The sequence below is a fragment of the Mobula hypostoma genome, chromosome 22, assembly GCF_963921235.1.
Source record: "Mobula hypostoma chromosome 22, sMobHyp1.1, whole genome shotgun sequence".
In the NCBI taxonomy this organism is placed as follows: domain Eukaryota; kingdom Metazoa; phylum Chordata; class Chondrichthyes; order Myliobatiformes; family Myliobatidae; genus Mobula; species Mobula hypostoma.
In genome coordinates this window covers 8,370,663-8,390,246 of record NC_086118.1, presented here as the reverse complement: position 1 = coordinate 8,390,246, position 19,584 = coordinate 8,370,663, and the positions used below count along the sequence as shown (strand labels likewise).

The following is a 19,584-nucleotide window of genomic DNA, read 5'->3' as shown; positions in this document are numbered from 1 at the left end:
GCTCAAATACCATCTATAAATTTGCTGACGATACAACCATTGTTGGTAGAATCTCAGGTGGTGACGAGAGGGCGTACAGGAGTGAGATATGCCAACTAGTGGAGTGGTGACACAGCAACAACCTGGCACTCAACGTCATTAAGATGAGAGCTGATTATGGACTTCAGGAAGGGTAAGACGAAGGAACACATACCAATCTTCATAGAGGGATCAGAAGTGGAGAGAGTGAGCAGCTTCAAGTTCCTGGTGTCATGATCTCTGAGGATCTAACCTGGTCCCAATATATTGATGTAGTCATAAAGAAGGCAAGACAGCGGCTATACTTTATTAGGAGTTTAAAGTGATTTGGCATGTACACTCAAAAACTTCTATAGTTATACCATGGAGAGCATTCTGACAGGCTGCATCACTGTCTGGCATGGAGGGGCTACTGCACAGGACGGAAAGAAGCTGCAGAAGGTTGTAAATCTAGTCAGCTCCATCTTGGGCACTAGCCTACAAAGTACCTAGGACATCTTTAGGGAGCCGTGTCTCAGAAAGGCAGCGTCCATTGTTAAGGACCTCCAGCACCCAGGGCATGTCCTTTTCTCGTTGTTACCATCAGGTAGGAGATACAGAAGCCTGAAGGCACACACTCAGCGATTCAGGAACAGCTTCTTCCCCTCTGCCATCTGATTCCTGAATGGACATTGAAGCTTTGGACACTACCTCACTTTTTTTAATATATAGTATTTCTGTCTTTGCACATTTTTAATAATCTATTCAACATACATAATTGATTTACTTGTTTATTTATTATGTTTTATTTTATTTATTATTATTATTATTTTTTCTCTCTCTGCTAGATTATGTATTGCACTGAACTGCTGCTGCTGAGTTAACAAATTTCATGTCACATGCCAGTGATAATAAACCTGATTCTGATTCATAACTGACACACTAGGATTGTTTTGACGAGATCCAGGAGCTAATTAACTGACAACACAAGGTGAAATTGGAAATTCCACTGCACTTCAAGAGAAGTACGTACACAAATGCAGGTGGCACTTGCCTATAATCACTGAAGCATAAGAAAAAAATGGGTCAAACTAACCAATATTGAGAGTCATTTTCACATCACATCTTTGGTCCACACTTGGACCAAGGCTGTGATGAAGCAGAGTGGTCGAACCAAAGCTCAAGCTGAGCATTGGGCAATAGGTTGTAGATCAGTAAGTGCCTTTTAATACCTCTGTTGGAAGTATGGTAATTCCATTGATTGTATTTGTTATGCTTTTTCATGGACAAGAGGTAACTGGCAATTGTAGGGCAGGTACCAGTGTTGAAACTCTGCTGGAACAGCTTGGCTAGAGGCAAAGTTTGTATTGGAGTGCAGGTCTTCTGTACCATAGCCAGGATATTGTCCTGTTTTCTGCACTTTGTTCTATCTTTACTTGTAGCTTATTGCTGATATCACACACAAATTGGCCACACAGCTCCAGCAATACTGGCTTGACCCTGACCTAAGGTTCTGTCAAGTGGAGATATACTCCCTCTATGATTGCACAAGTTCTCTCACTGTTCCACTTTCCTCCCACATCCCTGAGACAAGCTGGTTGGTTAACTGGCTACAGTAATTGACTATTAATGTGGGTGGGAGCCAGGAGGTGGGTAGTTGATGAACACAGAACAATAGCTTATAGGGGAATTAGAGCTGAAGGGAAGGCTACGAAGAGTCAAATGGCTTCCGTCCCACATTATAGGAAAATATAAATGTAAGGTAGAAGACTAGAGTGAATACTAGTTTTTGGGCTGCTGGAGTCTAAGAAAGAAGTCAAGATGGACTTCATGGCTGGTTATAATACCCATTTGTGAATGCTGGGCTCCTTTACTGTTAAGTATGAGATTGCTCCTAGAGACTCCTTTGATCATACCCCACCATACGTAGCAGGACTTTAGCTTTGACCTGTCCTTTTGGTTGTGGGATCATGCATACTGTTACTAAATTAGATGTATAAGATGATGGAAATAAAGACAGAACATAGAACAGTCCAGCACAGTACAGGCCTTCAGCCAACCTATTAATCCAATCCATGATAAATCTAACCCTTCCCTCCCGCATAGCCCTCAATTTTGTGTTCATTGATGTGCCTATCTAAAAGTCTCTAATGCATCTTCTCTGCCAGCATCCCATCAGCATGTTTCACCCACACACCCCTCTGTGTAAAATATCTACCTCTCACATCTAGCCTTACAATTTCCTCCAATCCCCTGAAAATTATGCCTCTTTATATTAGCCATTTCAGCCCTGGGAAAAAGTCAATAGACAATAGACAATAGACAATAGGTGCAGGAGTAGGCCATTCGGCCATTTGAGCCAGCACTGCCATTCACTGCCGTTCACTGTGATCATGGCTGATCATAAACAATCAGTATCCAGTTCCTGCCTTATTCCCATAACCTTTGATTCTGCTATCTTTAAGAGCTCTATCCATCTCTTTCTTGAAAGCATCCAGAGACTTGGCCTCCATAGCCTTCTGGGGCAGAGCATTCCATATATCCACCACTCTCTGGGTGAAAAAGTTTTTCCTCAACTCCGTTCTAAATGGCCTACCCCTTATTCTTAAACTGTGGCCTCTGGATCTGGACTCACCCATCAGCGGGAACATGCTTCCTGCCTCCAGCGTGTCCAATCCCTTAATAATCTTATATGTTTCAATAAGATCCCCTCTCAGCCTTCTAAATTCCAGAGTATACAAGCCCAGTTGCTCCAATCTTTCGACATATGACAGTCCCGCCATCCCGGGAATTAACCTTGTGAACCTACGCTGCACTCCCTCAATAGCAAGAATGTCCTTCCTCAAATTTGGAGACCAAAACTGCACACAGTACTCCAGGTGTGGTCACACCAGGGCCATGTACAGCTGCAGAGGGACCTCTTTGCTCTTATACTCAATTCCCCTTGTTATGAAGGCCAGCATGCCATTAGCTTTCTTCACTGCCTGCTGTACTTGCATGCTTGCTTTCAGTGACTGATGTACAAGAACACCTAGATCTCGTCATGCTTCCCCTTTTCCTAACTTGACTCCACTTAGATAGTAATCTGCCTTCCCGTTCTTACCACCAAGGTGGATAACCTCACATTTATCCACATTAAACTGCATCTGCCATGCACCTGCCCACTCACCCAGCCTGCCCAAGTCACCCTGCATTCTCATAACATCCTCCTCACATTTCACACTGCCACCCAGCTTTGTGTCATCGGCAAATTTGTTACTGTTACTTTGAATTCCCTCATCTAAATCATTAATATATATTGTAAACAGCTGCGGTCCCAGCACTGAACCCTGCGGTACCCCACTGGTCACCGCCTGCCATTCCGAAAGGGACCTGTTAATCGCTACTCTTTGTTTTCTGTCAGCCAGCCAATTTTCAATCCATGTCAGTACTCTGCCCCCAATACCATGTGCCCTAATTTTGCCCACTAATCTCCCATGTGGGACTTTATCAAAGGCCTTCTGAAAGTCCAGGTACACTACATCCACTGGCTCTCCCTTGTCCATTTTCATAGTTACATCCTCAAAAAAATTCCAGATTAGTCAAGCACGATTTCCCCTTCGTAAATCCATGCTGACTCGGACCAATCCTGTTACTGCTATCCAGATGTGTCATAATTTCATCTTTTATAATTCACTGCAGCATCCTCTGGCTATCCACTCTATCTATGCCTCTTATCATCTTGTACACCTCTGGCAAGTCAACTCTCATCCTCCTTCACTCCAAAGAGAAAAGTCTTTGATTGCTCAGCCCTTCCTCATGAGACATGCTCTCTAATCCAGACAGCATCCTAGCAAATCTCTTGTGCGCCCTCTCTAAGGCTTCGGCATTCTTCTTTTTCTGAATACGAAACTCCAAGTGTGGTATATATCAGGTTTATAGAGCTGCAGCATTACCTCCAAGCTCTTGAACTCAACCCCCCAACTAATGAAGGGCAACACACCATATGCCTTAACAACCCTATAAATTTGCAGGGCAACTTTGAGAGATTGTTAGACCTGCACCCCATGATCCCTCTATTCCTCTACACTGCAAAGAATCCTGTCATTAATCCTGTACTCAAAGACCCCAGATCCCACAAGCACAACCTGCGGCATAGTAGCATAGCGGCTACGCAATGCTTTACCACGCCAGCGATCAAGGATTGGAGTTCATTCTGTACCGCTGTCAGTAAGGAGTTTGTACATTCTCCCCTTGACCGTGTAGGTTTCTTCCAGTGCTCTAGTTTCCTCCCACATTCCAAATATGGTTATGAGTATTGGGCAAGCTATGTTAGTGCCAATACTGCAGGCTGCCTCTAAAACATTCTTGAACTGTGTCGGCTATAGATGTAAAACAATGCATTTCACTGTACATTTTGATGTTTCAATATACATGTGACAAATAAAGCTAATCTTTGATCATTTTATCATTAACATTCTTTTCTTGCCCACCTCCCATTGGTGCAGAAGTTACAAAAGCCTCAAAGCATATACCACGAGACTCAAGAACAGCTTCTAACCCAGGAAAGGGATTTTATTGAAAGGTCTAGATAGAGTGGATGTGAAGATGATGTCTCCTATAGTTGGGGAGTCTAGGACCAAAGGGTACAGCCTCAGAATAGAAGGACATCCCTTTAGAATAGCAATAGGAGGAATTTCTATAGCCAGGTGGTGGTGAATCTGTGAAATTCACTGCCACAGATGTTTATGGATGCTAGGTCATTGGGTATATTTCAAGTGGAGGTTGATGGGTTCTTGGTTAGTAAGGGCGTCAAAGGTTACTGGGAGAAGGCAGGAGAATGGGGTTGAGAGGGATAATAAATTAGCCACTATAGAATGGAAGAGCAGACACGATGGACCAAATGGCTTAAGTCTGCTCCTATGTCTTATGGATCAAAAAGAAATGCAGACTCTTTCAGTGTTAAGTAATTGAAAATATATTTGTTTCTGTGTGAAGCACAATAACAACCATTTCATAGTAATTTTGATCCTCTTGAAAAATTTGAACGGGCATTGTCTGTGATGAATTCCCTTTACAAACGTGATGTGATTTCTAACTTGAGGCACATGGGATTTCTCACTCTTGATAAAACAGTGTTTCTGCAGCACAGTAGTGGATCTTGCAAAATGTTGTCCTGTTCCTACCTTTGATGATCCAGAGTCAAACTGGGATGCCTGCAGATAGCTAACTGTATCCATCTGCCCTTCCTATATCCACACAAACAACTACATAATGACTCGCACCTCCAAGCACTCTACAACCATTGGTCTCTGATCCATCCATCTGTGATTCACCCCGTTTTTGATATCAGTCCTATTACCATCTAAAATGTTAGAGGCTCCTTGATTCCTTCACAAGTTCCCTCTCAAATGCCCCTCCCCACAGCAACAATATGCCCATCCCCAGTTCCCATCTTTCCACCCCTCCCACTCCAATCCACACACAGCAATGATATGCTGAGCTCCACAGATCTCCATCTCCAATTTCTCTGGCTACAGGTCTTGGAGACCCACTGGAAAAGAGGACAATGTTTGGTCTGTTTTGGAAAGCATCTTCAAACAGAAAGATTGAAAGGCAGAGAATTCTAGAGCTCAGGCTACAATTAGTCCATAGGATGACTACAAAAAGCAAAGGAAGAGTAATGCAAATGATGGATAATAAGCAAGTGTCCACAATGGAAAAATGTTGCTATCTTATAGGGTGGTGACACCAGAGGAAAATGCAGAGACGCTGAGGGATTTGAAAGCAAGGCTGCAAATTTTAAAACTGAGGCATGCCAGATTAAATTAGGATTGCTATGATCATTGAGGGAAGGTGTTCTTCGTAATGTTATCAGCTATTTTTATCAATGATGTTCATCCTATCAATTTGGTTGATCCCTCTATCAGTCTGGTTGATCCTTAAACCAGCTTTCAACAGGGAAGGAGGACTGTTGGAACAATGGACTCCTCCAAACACTGAATAACATTCAGTAATCTGCCGGACCAAACAACTCTGTGGGAAAATCACTCTCAGGAGTGGGGAAGAGCAGGACAATGGGAGACATAAGAAACTAAAGATGCTGTAATCAGGGGCAACGAACTGCAGGAGGAACTCAGCAGACTGAGTAGCATCTGTGGGAAGAAAACAATGGTCCAAAGTAGGGCTATGATCAGAGGCGCTGAGAATTCCTTTCCTCCAACAGATGCTACTTGACCTATGAGTTCTTCCAGCAGAATGTTTGTTGCTGCAGGATAATGATTCCTCCTGCCATTGTGTGATTCCTCTGTAACATGGTAAAGGGATCTTACTGAACTACTTATTCACACCATGATTCTCTAGAGATGGAAGTGCTGTGTTCTCTTCTGGGTACTGCAATAGAATCTTTTGAGTCCAACTGAACAAGTAGATGAGGCTTCAGTTTAGCATCCAAAGCACAGAATATCCAAATTGAGAAGTTATAAGTTAGTCAGTTTCCTGATCAGTTAGCACCAGATCCTGCACACAATAGAACTGCTTAGGTTTTGGTATGACACTTTTACACCATTGAATATCAGTACTCGGTGTTCGTCGCAAAAAGAGTTACGAGATATGAAAGGGCTCATGGACCAAATTTTCATGGAAACTGTGAACCAAGATAAAGATATCAAGCATCATCAGTTTCTTCATACATAGACCAAGATTAGAATCAATAACCCAGGTATATGTGTGAAACAAGCAACAGGAAAGCAATGATTGAACAAAGCGTCTACAACTGGTGATGCAAAATGCTTTAAATATGGACATCCTCTAAAAAAGACCCAAAATGACAAGAAAAATACTTATAAAACAAGCTAATCAGTTGTTGCCTGCTAATATGACAGGGCTGATCTTTAGATTACTTTATCTCTGTCAGCATTCACAAATGAATGGCTGTGGCTCAAGAAGTAAATAGGTTGCATTGATAAATGAGACAATGTCTTGCTGGCACCTGCACCAGCTGCATTAGACAATCATTGTTAATGCTTAGTGGGTCAAACAAAATGATAGTGGATTTAAAGCACAGAAGGAGGCCAGTTAACTCTGTAGAGGAATCCAGTAGCCCCATTCTCTGGCTTTTTCCCAGTATCCAAACAAATTACCTTCCTCTAAGTGTATATCTAATTCCTCTTGAAAAGCTCAATTGACTGTATCTCCACTCTTAAGGCAACGAATTCCAGGTCATCATCTTTCTGTGTAAGAACTTTTTCCTCATATCTCCCATATACAGCTGTCACTTTAAATCTGTGTCCATCCACCTTTCATCATCCACTCATGGATATAAATTACCTCCCTTTACTTCTTGTCTATTTCAACCAAAGCTTTTATTTCTCTTTTACCTTTTTTCACCTATCACCTAACAGGTCTCAATACTCTTCCCTTTCCCCCTCCCAACCTGTGCATCATCCACCTTCCTCCAACTACGTCGACCTATCACCTACCAGCTTCTCTCCTACTCCCTCCCTTCCAACGTTCCAAGTAAATTTATTATCAAACTACATTTCTGTCACCACATGCTGCCTTGAGATTCATTCCCCTGTAGGTATTCTTAATAAATCCATAATAAAATAATAACCATAACAGATTCAATGAAAGACCCCACCAACTTGATTTTCCATTCATAGGCACTGATGTTTCCACACCAGGCTGTAATGCAGCCTGTCAATATACTCTCCATAACACATCTATAGAAGTTTGTCAGAGTTTTAAATGTCATGCCCAGTCTTCATAAACTCCTAAGGAAGAAGAGGTGCTGCTGTGCTTTCTTCGTAATTGCCCTTACATACTGGGCCCAGGTCAAGTCCTCTAAAAGATAACACCGAGGAATTTAAAGTTGATAGCCCTCTCCATCTTTAATCTTCCTATGAGGATTGGCTCATGGGCCTCCTGTTTCCTCCTTCTGAAGTCAATAATCAGCTCCTTGGTCTTGCTGACATTGTGTAAGAGGTTGTTGTTGTGGCACCACTCAGCCAGATTTTCAATCTCCCCCCTGTATGCTGACTCATCACCACCTTTGATTCGGCCTACAACAGTGGTGTTGTCAGCAAACTTGAATATAGCATTGGAGCTGTGCTTAGTCACACTGTCATAAGTGTAAAGTGAATAGAGCAGGGGGCTAAGCACACAGCCTTGTCATGCACCTGTGCTGATGGAGATCGTGAAGCAGATGTTGTGGCCAATCTGAACTGAGTGGGGTCTGCAAGTGAGGAAGTAGAGAATCCAATCGCAAAAGGAAGCATTGTGGCCAAGGTCCAGGAGCTCATTGATTAATTTTGAGGGGATGATAGTATTGAATCTGAGCTGTAGTTGATAAACAGCATCCTGATGTATACATCTTTGCTGTCCAGATGTTCCAGGGTTGAGTGAAGAGCTAATGAGACGGCACCTACTGTGGACCTGTTGTAACAGTATGCAAATGGGAGAGGATCCAAGTCACTTATCAGGCAGGAGCCGATATATTTCATCACCTCCTCTGAAAACATTTCATCACTGTGGCTACTGGATGATAGTCACTGAGGCAGGTTGCTAGGCACTGGTATAAGTGAAAACTGGTTGAAGCAGGTGGGTACCTCAAACTGCTGAAGCGAGAGGTTAAAGATCTCAATAAATACTCCAACCAGTTGCAGAGATCTTTAACACTTGGCTGGGTATCCCGTCTGGGCCGTATGCTTTTCACAACCTCACCCTCTTGAAGATTGCTCATACAGCAGCCTCAAGAGACTGAAATCACAGGATCATCAGGGGCTGTGCGAATTCATGATGGTTCCTCCATGTTTTGATGGTGAAAGTGAGCACAGAAGGCACTGAGCTCATCTGAAAGCTAGACCCTGTTGTCAACTATGTTGCTCTTACATCTCTGTACAGACTATGTTCCCTCCTATTCCTGATGTAAGATCTCAATCTGAAATATCAATCACTCCATTGTTATTTGACCCACTGAATTCTTCCAGAAGCTTATTTTTTTCTATCAAACCTCTTTTGAAGAATTAGTAAAAAAATTTTCTTCAATCTAACCCCATAGCTGCAACCCCTCACTCTTGGAACCATTTTCATAAATGATTACTGCATCCTCTCTAAGATATTTACAAGCTACCTACAATGTGGTGATCAGACTGACAAAATATGCACACAATAAATACTCTATAAAGCTTTAACATAAACTCCTGTTTTCATAATCCATGTCCATAAATGAAGTTTAGAATCCCATATCTATTCCAATAAATATCTTCAAACACCTTTCCACCTCCTTAGAGTAAGTACGTTTACACTTGGGTCCATATTTGTGGACATATTTTTAACTACACAATTTTGTCATTAATTTATCTTTGCCCAAAAGGCATTTGATATTTGTGTGCATTAAATCTTATGAGCCTCTTGTGTGCCCATTCTGCCAGTCCAAACTGCCTTGCAATCTTTTCCCTGTTCCACACAGTTAGTTTTGTGTTACCCAGAAAGGGTGATGTAAACTCTGGAGCACAAGGAAGGTTGTCCAGGCCCATGGTCTTTGCTGTATCCAATGCCTTTAGACATTACCTGAAGTGACATGAAATGGCTGCCATACACCTATCATGCTGGAGACCATTGGAGGAGACTGAGATGGATCATCTTCTCAGCACTTCTGCTTTTTTCTTTGCACTGATATGCTGGGCTCCCCATCATTAAAAATGTGGATATTTGCGAGCCTGCTCCTCTACTGAGCTGTTTAATTGCTATGACTGAATGTAGCAGGAATGCAAAGTTTATACCTGATCAGTTATTTGTGGGATTTCTTGTTCGTGGTGTTTGGTGCAAGCAGTCCGTAGTGTTTTGTACCTTCACTGGGTTGATTTCTCAACCTGAGGCTGCTTCCAGCTATTCACTGAAACATGGCTGATACCCTGGCTTGATGATAATGGTCAAGTGTCAGGCACGTAATTGTAGACTGTGATCAAGTACAATTCTGCAGTTGCTGATGGTCCACGGTAGCTCATGGATGCCCAGTACTGAATTGCTGGGTCTGCTCATTGTCTGCCTCATTTGACAGTCTGGCAGTGCCACAAAACATGATAAAGTATATTTTCACTGAGAAGCAGTCACTGCTATATGAACTTCAATTATTGAACAATGAAAATTATCTCTTTAACGTGACTGAAGGATTTAATAACATGGATGGGCAGAATTCATTTATTCTGCTGGAGAAAAATCAGAAATCAGCCATTCAGGCAATTATACGGTCCTTCTTCTTAAAGGGTAGAAGTCGAGAATTCTTTTCTCCAAAAATCATAGACCCTGCTGACAAACAGAGCTGTCAAGACTCAAGCTGCAAGAAGCTTGTTAACTAAGAGACATTGTTCTCAGGCAAGTTAGGAAAGCAAGTTATTAGATATTGAGTGCCAAGGCTGTAAGCACCCTTTCCATTCCTAGATCCAGTTCCCTTCCCTTATTAATTAAGATTAGAAATCTCAATAATTTTCTCATGAATGCAACTTACAGTTTAGTATGTTGAAACAATCCAGTTATAAGAGATCATGTTTCCAGCAAGATCGTCCCAGACAGCATAAAATCCCTAATTATCAGTAAAACTACTTGAAATTCTTCTGACGTTTATGGCCAGCTTGCATTACAATATAAAAAAAAGTGTACTTAATGTTTAGTCAAGCTGAACCATGAATTTATCAGCATCTGCAAAATAAATTCCCGATCTTAGCCTTTGAATGCAACTGTTAGATGCACCGGCAGAAAATACTAGGATATGTTACGGAGCCAAGGGAAACTGGCAGATTTGAGATGCAGCTGCAACATTCAAATTCATTTACTTTGGTTTTACTTAGGCAGCTCACAGATTGAATGTTACGTCAGCTCTTAGTGGTAGAAACACAAATTCATAAATATTAGGCGAGCTCAAAAATAATTCCTGAAACAGTTCCTGTGTTACTAGGGCTGGACACAGTGGCATACCTAACAGGGCTCCAGTGTTGCAGGTTCTGTACCGTCCTCTGGTACTGTCTGTGTGGAGTTTGCACATTCTCTCTACGTTTGCGTGGGTTTCCCTTCAGCATTCCAGTTTCCTCACACAGACCTATAGTTTAGCAGGTTTATTGCCCAGTGTAAATTTCCCCCAGTGCATAGAATCTGGGGAAAGCTGAGAAAAATGTGGGGGTAAAAAATGAAATTAATAATAAAAATTAATAAAGTAGTGTAAATATATGCTTGACGGTCAGTGCAGAATTCAGAATCAGGATCAATATCACCAGCATATATTGTGAAATTTGCTGTTAAACAGCAGTACAATGCAATACATAATAATAAAAACTGTAAATTACAGCACGTATATATATAATTAAATAAGTAGTGCAAAAAAATAGTGAGAGTGTCAATGGGTTCAAATCCATTCAGAAATCTGATGGCAGAGGGGAAGAAGCTGTTCCTGAATTGTTGATTATGCACTCCTGTATCTCCTCCCTGATGGTAGCAATGAGAAGAGGGCATGTCCTGGGTGATGGGGGTCCTTAATGATTGTTGAACCATAGAGTCTGTTTCCATGGTGTATGACTTGAAGACAAAACTAATCTTACCTGGGAGGTACTAGTGAACCTCAACTGTTTTTAACATCACATATGGGTAAGTACATTGGTAAGAACAGAATACAGCTTGGTTTGAATGTCCCCAGTAGCTGAAAGTCATAGTCTGGTTTCTTGGGCTAGCTGGTATTCCAGACCCAAGCAGGGAGAGTGGTGCAAGATGGTAAGGGAAGGTAACTAAACTGGTAAACAAATTAATATTACTTGCTTCCAGTAACTGTGGTAGCTCACAAAGCCATAGTCATGTGGCACAAAGACAGGACTTTCAGCCCAAAGTGTCTATGCCAGCCAGTGAACACTGATCCCATTTACCAACACTCTGCCTCGGTGCCTCAAATGCCCATCTTTAGTTATCTCTCAGATGCACTGAAGACACTGCCTCCACTATCTCCAGTTTCCAACCACCTTCAGGGCGAAAAATAAGTTCTACCTCAGATCTCCTCTATACCTTCTACACTTTACCTTCACCTTACTGCACCTTATTATCTGCGTACATTGCACTTTCTCAGGAACTAGAACACTATACTCCGCATTCATCTTTTCCCTTGTAATATCCCAATGGTAAAATGATCTGTGTGGATGATATGCAGAAGTAACTTTTTCACTGTACAGTGGTGCTTGTGATAATAATAAACCAATACCAATGAACCTATGCCCCTCTGGTTCAGACATTTCTGCTAGAGAATCTACAGAGCCTTACTACCTTATAGGAAAAATGAATTCTTATTTCCTGCATTCACTCTGAATAAGGAAATATTATGGCTATGGAATTCAGGGAGGCAGGTGGCAGAATTCTAGAACAAGTTACAATTGAAGAAGAGATAGTGGATGTTTTAGCAACTTTAAAGGTAGATAAATCCTAATGCATGATGAGATATACATGCAAACACGAGGAAATCTGCAGATGCTGGAATTTCAAGCAACACACATAAAAGTTGCTGGCGAATGCAGCAGGCCAGGCAGCATCTCTAGGAAGAGGTACAGTCGACGTTTCAGGCCGAGACCCTTCATCAGGACTAACTGAAAGAAAAGCTAGTAAGAGATTTATATCTCAGGCGATGAAGACAGAAATGGGAAGAGACTGCTGGGACCCTGAGAGGAATTTTAAAATCTTCTCTGGACAAAAGTGAGGTGCCAGAGTACTGAAGGGCAGTAACTCTGGTACCTTCATTCAAGTATCCCAACAGGGATAAACCAGGTAATCTAATATCAGAGGTAGCTACTTAATTTTTTTTAAATTCTGAGGGATAGGATTAATCTTCACTCGGAGCGGGAGCGATTGATCAGGGATAGTGAGCATGTTTATTCAGTGAGGGAAGGTTGTCTCTAACTAATCTGATTGAATTTTTAAGGGGATAGTGAAGAATATCGATGACTGTTGCATGATTGATATTGGTTACATAGATTTCAGTAAGACCTTTGATAGGGACCCACAGAGGAGACTGGTGTAAAAGTTAATGCCCATGGCATCCAAGGCAATTTGAGGAACTAGATCCAAAATTGATAGCCATGAGAGGCAAAGGATGATGATTTGCAATTGGAAGCCTGTGACTAATGTTGTACAGATTTAATTTTCAGGCTTTTACTTTTGATGAAAGATTTCAATACATGCCATTGACTAGTTTGTTTATTTCTGTATAAGCTTATGATCTGCTTTGTGCTTTGATGCTTTTCTGCTGAGTTACACTTATATCTCTGGAGGAAAGTTTTGTTTTTCTCCTTACACAAACCAAGCAGGATAGTTCCTGTGAAAACAGGAGTAACAGAGCAGAACAGAGGCTCCAACAACAGCAAAACAGGAATAGAGCAGAAAATGGCAACATGAACAATTTGGAATAAGAAGATCCTATTCAATGTCTTGAGCCTCTTCTGCCATCCAAGTAGATTGTGGCTGATCTATTGTTCAACCATAATTACCCAAGTTTGGTCCAACACCATTAATATTCTTGACCAAAAAAATCTGTTAAGATTCTGGTGAGAGGTCTCCATCTTGAAACATTAACTCTGTATCTCTTTCCACAACTTAACTGTGAAATTGTTAAATAACTAATTAAGCCCCACTCCCCAATCTCCTCAGCCTCAACAACATATTAGGAAAGAGATTTAAACAACCCCTTGTGTGAAGGAGTGGCTTCCTAACATAAATTATAAACACTCTGGCAATAATTTTATGGTCATATTTCTGTTTACTGGACCCCTGAAGTACAGAAAGCATCCTTTATTCTGCCTTATCAGTTCCTTTTATTGTCTGAGAAAGATATAAATAAGGTAATTTGAAAGGATCTAGTATGGAGAAACAGTGTAAGATAAGGTAATTATAGAAATGAGAGGAGGAAGAGAAACAAGTCTGAGCTGGTGTAATTCTGTAGGCGTGAAGGTGAATAGGAGCTTCCTAATTCAATTGGAGTGTTGATATCATAAAACTGTTTCTTACATAACAACAAAGACAGATTTTTAAATTGCTTTCAAAACATTGTATTTGAAGAAAATGGGAGGTATTTTCCTAGCTGGCAAGGTCCTTCATTCGCACAAAGTTTTGGACAATTCCGGGACCATCACTTTCCAGAGAGAGTACAGAATATGCCTGAGGAACTGAACCACTTTACACTCTCCCTTGACCATCAGCAAGAAACAGATCTATCACTATAGAGGTGGATCCAGCTCTTGTAACTTTATAGATTAACAATTTCAGACAGAATCTAACAATGATTCAAATCAATTGTATAAATTCTGAATTATTCCAAGGGATCAACAACTTCCTAGAGTGCTGTGTTCATGTAAATTGTGTGAACAGTGTGAAAGATACTGCAAGGTGCTATAAATGTGACAGTCATATTCTTTAGCTCAGTGTACGTAGACTAAAGGAGGCTTGATAAAGCTAACATTTGAAAGGAAATGACCTTGTCTGTTCAAAGAGGAAAAAAATGAAGTTATCTGTGGAAAATAATTGAGATTGTATAACATGGTTTTCAATGGGAACACACTTCTTACACATCATATAACTGAAGTACTTGATGACAGATGGCAGCCATTCACCCTATCATGTCCATGCAGGGACAACCCTATTGAATCCATCTTCCACAACTGGGTCTGCAATCCATATTCATCCGAGTAGAGTTTAAAATCTGACAAGAGTTTTCTATTTCCACCACCCCATCAGGCAGTGAGTTCTTGTCCCCGAAGCCATCCTTTTTCCTTGACTGTCCTGTACCAATTACTTGAAGATCTATGCCCCCTAATATTGCACCTGTCTACTGAGGAAAATAGAATTGTTGCATTTATTTTAGCTATGCTCCCTTTTTGCCCAAGTGTACAGCTGTACCAGTGCACATTTTCCTGCAGTCCAGCTTGCATTTTGCACAGCCAACAGGAAACAGATTAACTCCTGAGAGAAAATGCAACCCTTGCTAGTTATCATGGCATATTTTATAATGATACTCATCCGATGTTCGGACTGCAACTGCCAATTATTACTGGCAAAGACAAATATCAATACATTCTGGAGCAACTAATGAGAGATGTTTCAAGCTGCTGACTTTCTCTATAAAAGGCTCGAGTGTGTTTATACAGCCAGCCCCAGAAACAGTCAACTGCCACATCTATCTCCTACCTTGTTGGGCACAAAGTGTGCATTGATGCACTGTAACAGTTCCCGTGTCTCAGGTGCTTCAAGCTCACCGCGGATCACGACCTGCAGCAAGAGAAGAGAAAGCAGAATCAAAGACTAAGGCATCAGACCAGCCCATTAAATCTATCTGTAGTCAATTTTCACCATGTTTTGAAGTTTCTAATGATAGTTCAGGTTTAGCACATCTGTCACTTTGCATTAGAGAGAGTTTAGAAGTCATCAACTTCCTTGACTTCTTCATTGACATTGGACTGCCTGTCTATTAACCAGTCTTAGATACACAGAAACATCCTCCAAACAAATAAGACCTAAGCCATTTTCTTCAAACCTCATCACAAATTTCAGTCCCTATCAACCAGTCATACAGCAGGAAATCAGACCCTTCTGCCCATCTGGTCCATACTGAACATGATGCCCTTCCAGGTTAGTCGCATATTCCTCTCAACCTTTGCAAACTTTTCCTGCCCATGAATATCCCTCTAAACCTTTCCTATTCAACATCTTTAGCCCACTCCTGGCCAGACTGGATTTGGTTGTTCATAACCTGCTGATCCTGAGCTGAGCATCTGATCCCACAAGCATTCACATCCTGAAGGCCTATACCACGTGCACAGTATTGCTCATCTCAAAATTTCCTCCGTCCATTTGTGCCTGAAAGCCTCACTCATACCTTCGTCCCCTCCACAGTAAGTTTGTGCCTTCGATGATTTAAAATAATCTCTCAAATTCCCTTCATGAATCTCTTCGCTCTATGATGTTTATTTAAACCAAGCTATTAATCAGAATCAGAACACTGATCTTATATGATCTGAGTTTTTTTTTTGTTTTGGGGCAATAGTACCTAAAATTACTGTAAATTACAAAATAAAGAAATTACAAAAGAAAAGAAACAATAAGACAGTATTCATGGGTTCATGGATCATTCAGAAATCTGATGGAGAGGAGAAGCTGTTTTTGAATCATTAAGTGCCAATCTTCAGACTGCTACATTTTCTCACTGATGAGAAGAGGGTAGGTTCCAGATGGTGAGAACCCTCTGGTGATGCCTCCTTCTTGAGGCACCAATTCTTTAAGATGTCCTTAATGATGGAGTTAGCTGAGTTTATCGCCCTCTGCAGCCTCATTGGAGCCTCCATACAATGCTTTGATGCAACCAGCAAGAATGTTCTCCATCATCCATCTTTAGAAATTCCCAAGAGTCTTTAGTGACATACCAAATCCCTTGAAATTCCTACCAAAGTGGAGCCACATTAAAGCCCTCTTCAAGATTGCAGCAATGTGCTGGCCTAGGACAGATCCTCTGAAATATGAAACCTGTTCAAACGTACTATCTTCTCCTTTGGAGTGGCAACATTTTTTTAAAAGATCTTTGAGACAATTAAGGTTGATGAAGAACATTACTGCATCTCACAAAATCTAACTATTTCTCAGAGTCAATACATTGTTTTTTTAATAAGGAATTGTAATTCCTATTCAAGTTGACTTACTTCGGACTACTAAATAAAAAGAATCCACATTATTTCTGTACAAAGCAAAGTTTCCATTCTAGATATCCCTCATTTGAGTGTAGTTGTTGAGGTGGACCTGGTATATCAGGCCTTGGGTCTACTTGACAAAAATATGGCTCATCCTCCCTATCCTTGGTCACAACATGAACATAGGCTGGTTGAATGAGATACCAGAGGACAAATGGTGCTCATGGGACCTGCAAAGTTCAAAGTAAAATTTATTATCAGAGTACATACATGTTACTACATACAACACTGTGCTTCCTTTTCCTGCAGGCATACTCAGCAAACCTAAAGAATATCAACAATAAACAGGATCAATGAAAGAGCAAGAGCATAGAAGATAATAAACTGTGCAAATGCAAATATAAATAAATAGCAATAAATAACCAGAGCATGAAATAACAACATAAGAAGTCCTTAAAGTGAGATCATTGGTTATGGGAAAAGCTCAATAGATGAGTATAGTTATCCTCATTTGAGCAAGAGCCTGATGGTTGAGGGGCTAGTAACTGTTCTTGAACCTGATGGTCCGAGTCCTAAATCTCTTGCAACAGCGAACAAAGAGCATGGTCTGGGTGGGGAGAATCTTTGATGATGGATGCTGCTTTTCTACAGCAATGTTTCATGTAGATGTGCTCAATGGTTGGGAGGGCTTTACCTATGATGCACTGGGCTAAACCCTCTAGCTTTTGTAGGATTTTCCACTCAAAGGCATTGGTGTCGTATACCAGGCTGTAATGCAGCCAGTCAATACACTCTCCACTGCACAACTACAGAAGTTTGTCAAGGTTTTTGATGACATACCCAGTCTCCAGAAACTCCTATGGAAGTAGAGGTGCTGCAGTGCTTTCCTTGCAATTACATTTATCTGATGGGTCTAGGACCCATTGTACTTCCTCTGCAACACCCTATTTTGCACTGTTACCGTTTTACCTTGTAGTGCTTCAATACACTGTTGTAATGATTGAACTGCATGAACAATATGCAAGACAGGTTTCTCACTGTACCACAGCACGTGTAATTTACCAATTTAATTGAGGAGCAGCAAGATTCAGCACTCTAAGGAAAGGTGCAGAGGCAGTAGGGCAAAGAAAGAAAGATAAAATGCAAAATATAATGGCTGCAATAGCACAGAGGAAAGTCAGTGAGGCATCTTTCTGATGCATCACACTATAGACAATAGGTGCAGGTGTAGGCCATTCAGCCCTTCGAGTCAGCACCGCCATTCACTGTGATCATGGCTGATCATCCACAATCAGTATCCAGTTCCTGCCTTATTCCCATAACCTTTGATTCCGCTATCTTTAAGAGTTCTATCCATCTCTTTCTTGAATGCATCCAGAGATTTGGCCTCCACAGCCTTCTGGGACAGAGCATCCCATATATCCACCACTCTCTGGGTGAAAAAGTTTTTCCTCAACTCCGTTCTAAATGGCCTACCCCTTATTCTTAAACTGTGGCCTCTGGTTCTGGACTCACCCATCAGCGGGAATATGCTTCCTGCCTCTAGCGTGTCCAATCCCTTAATAATCTTATATGTTTCAATAAGATCCCCTCTCAGCCTTCTAAATTCCAGAGTATACAAGCCCAGTTGCTCCAATCGTTCAACATATGACAGTCCCGCCATCCCGGGAATTAACCTTGTGAACCTACGCTGCACTCCCTCAATAGCAAGAATGTCCTTCCTCAAATTTGGAGACCAAAACTGCACACAGTACTCCAGGTGTGGTCTCACCAGGGCCCTGTACAGCTGCAGAAGGACCTCTTTGCTCTTATACTCAATTCCCCTTGTTATGAAGGCCAGCATGCCATTAGCTTTCTTCACTGCCTGCTGTACTTGCATGCTTGCTTTCAGTGACTGATGTACAAGAACACCTAGATCTCGTTGTGCTTCCCCTTTTCCTACCTTGACTCCATTTAGATAATAATCTGCCTTCCCGTTCTTACCACCAAAGTGGATAACCTCACATTTATCCACATTAAACTGCATCTGTCATGCATCTGCCCATTCACCCAACCTGTTCAAGTCACCCTGCATTCTCATAACATCCCCCTCACATTTCACACTGCCACCCAGCTTTGTGTCATCGGCAAATTTGTTACTGTTACTTTTAATTCCCTCATCTAAATCATTAATATATATTGTAAACAGCTGCGGTCCCAGCACTGAACCTTGCGGTACCCCACTGGTCACCACCTGCCATTCCGAAAGGGACCTGTTAATCGCTACTCTTTGTTTTCTGTCAGCCAGCCAATTTTCAATCCATGTCAGTAGTCTGCCCCCAATACCATGTGCCCTAATTTTGCCCACTAATCTCCTATGTGGGACTTTATCAAAGGCTTTCTGAAAGTCCAGGTACACTACATCCACTGGCTCTCCCTTGTCTATTTTCATAGTTACATCCTCAAAAAAAATTCTAGAAGACTAGTCAAGCACGATTTCCCCTTCGTAAATCCATGCTGGGTCCGACCGATCCTGTTACTGCTATCCAGATGTGTCGTAATTTCATCTTTTATAATTGACTCCAGCATCTTTCCCACCACCGACGTCAGGCTAACCAGTCTATAATTCCCTGTTTACTCTCTTCCTCCCTTCTTGAAGAGAGGGACAACATTAGCCACCCTCCAATCCACAGGAACTGATCCTGAATCTATAGAACATTGGAAAATGAATACCAATGCGTCCACGATTTCTAAAGCTACCTCCTTAAGTACCCTGGGATGCAGACTATCAGGTCCCGGGGACTTATCAGCCTTCAGACCCAACAGCCTATCCAACACCATTTTCTGCCTAATATAAATTTCCTTCAATTCATCCATTACCCTAGGTCCTTTGGCCACTATTACATCTGGGAGATTGTTTGTGTCT

General features: G+C 41.5%; 1 protein-coding gene across 4 annotated transcripts in view; it reads right to left on the bottom strand.

The window, feature by feature from the left end:
- spata20 (spermatogenesis associated 20) overlaps positions 1–19,584 on the bottom strand; it is a 479,531-nt gene that overhangs the window by 127,471 nt on the left and 332,476 nt on the right. For all 4 annotated transcript variants that reach the window (XM_063074197.1, XM_063074194.1, XM_063074196.1 and 1 more), the window contains exon 15: positions 15,187–15,267. In XM_063074197.1, the coding sequence (XP_062930267.1) occupies positions 15,187–15,267 (81 nt within the window). The remainder of the gene's footprint in view (positions 1–15,186; positions 15,268–19,584) is intronic.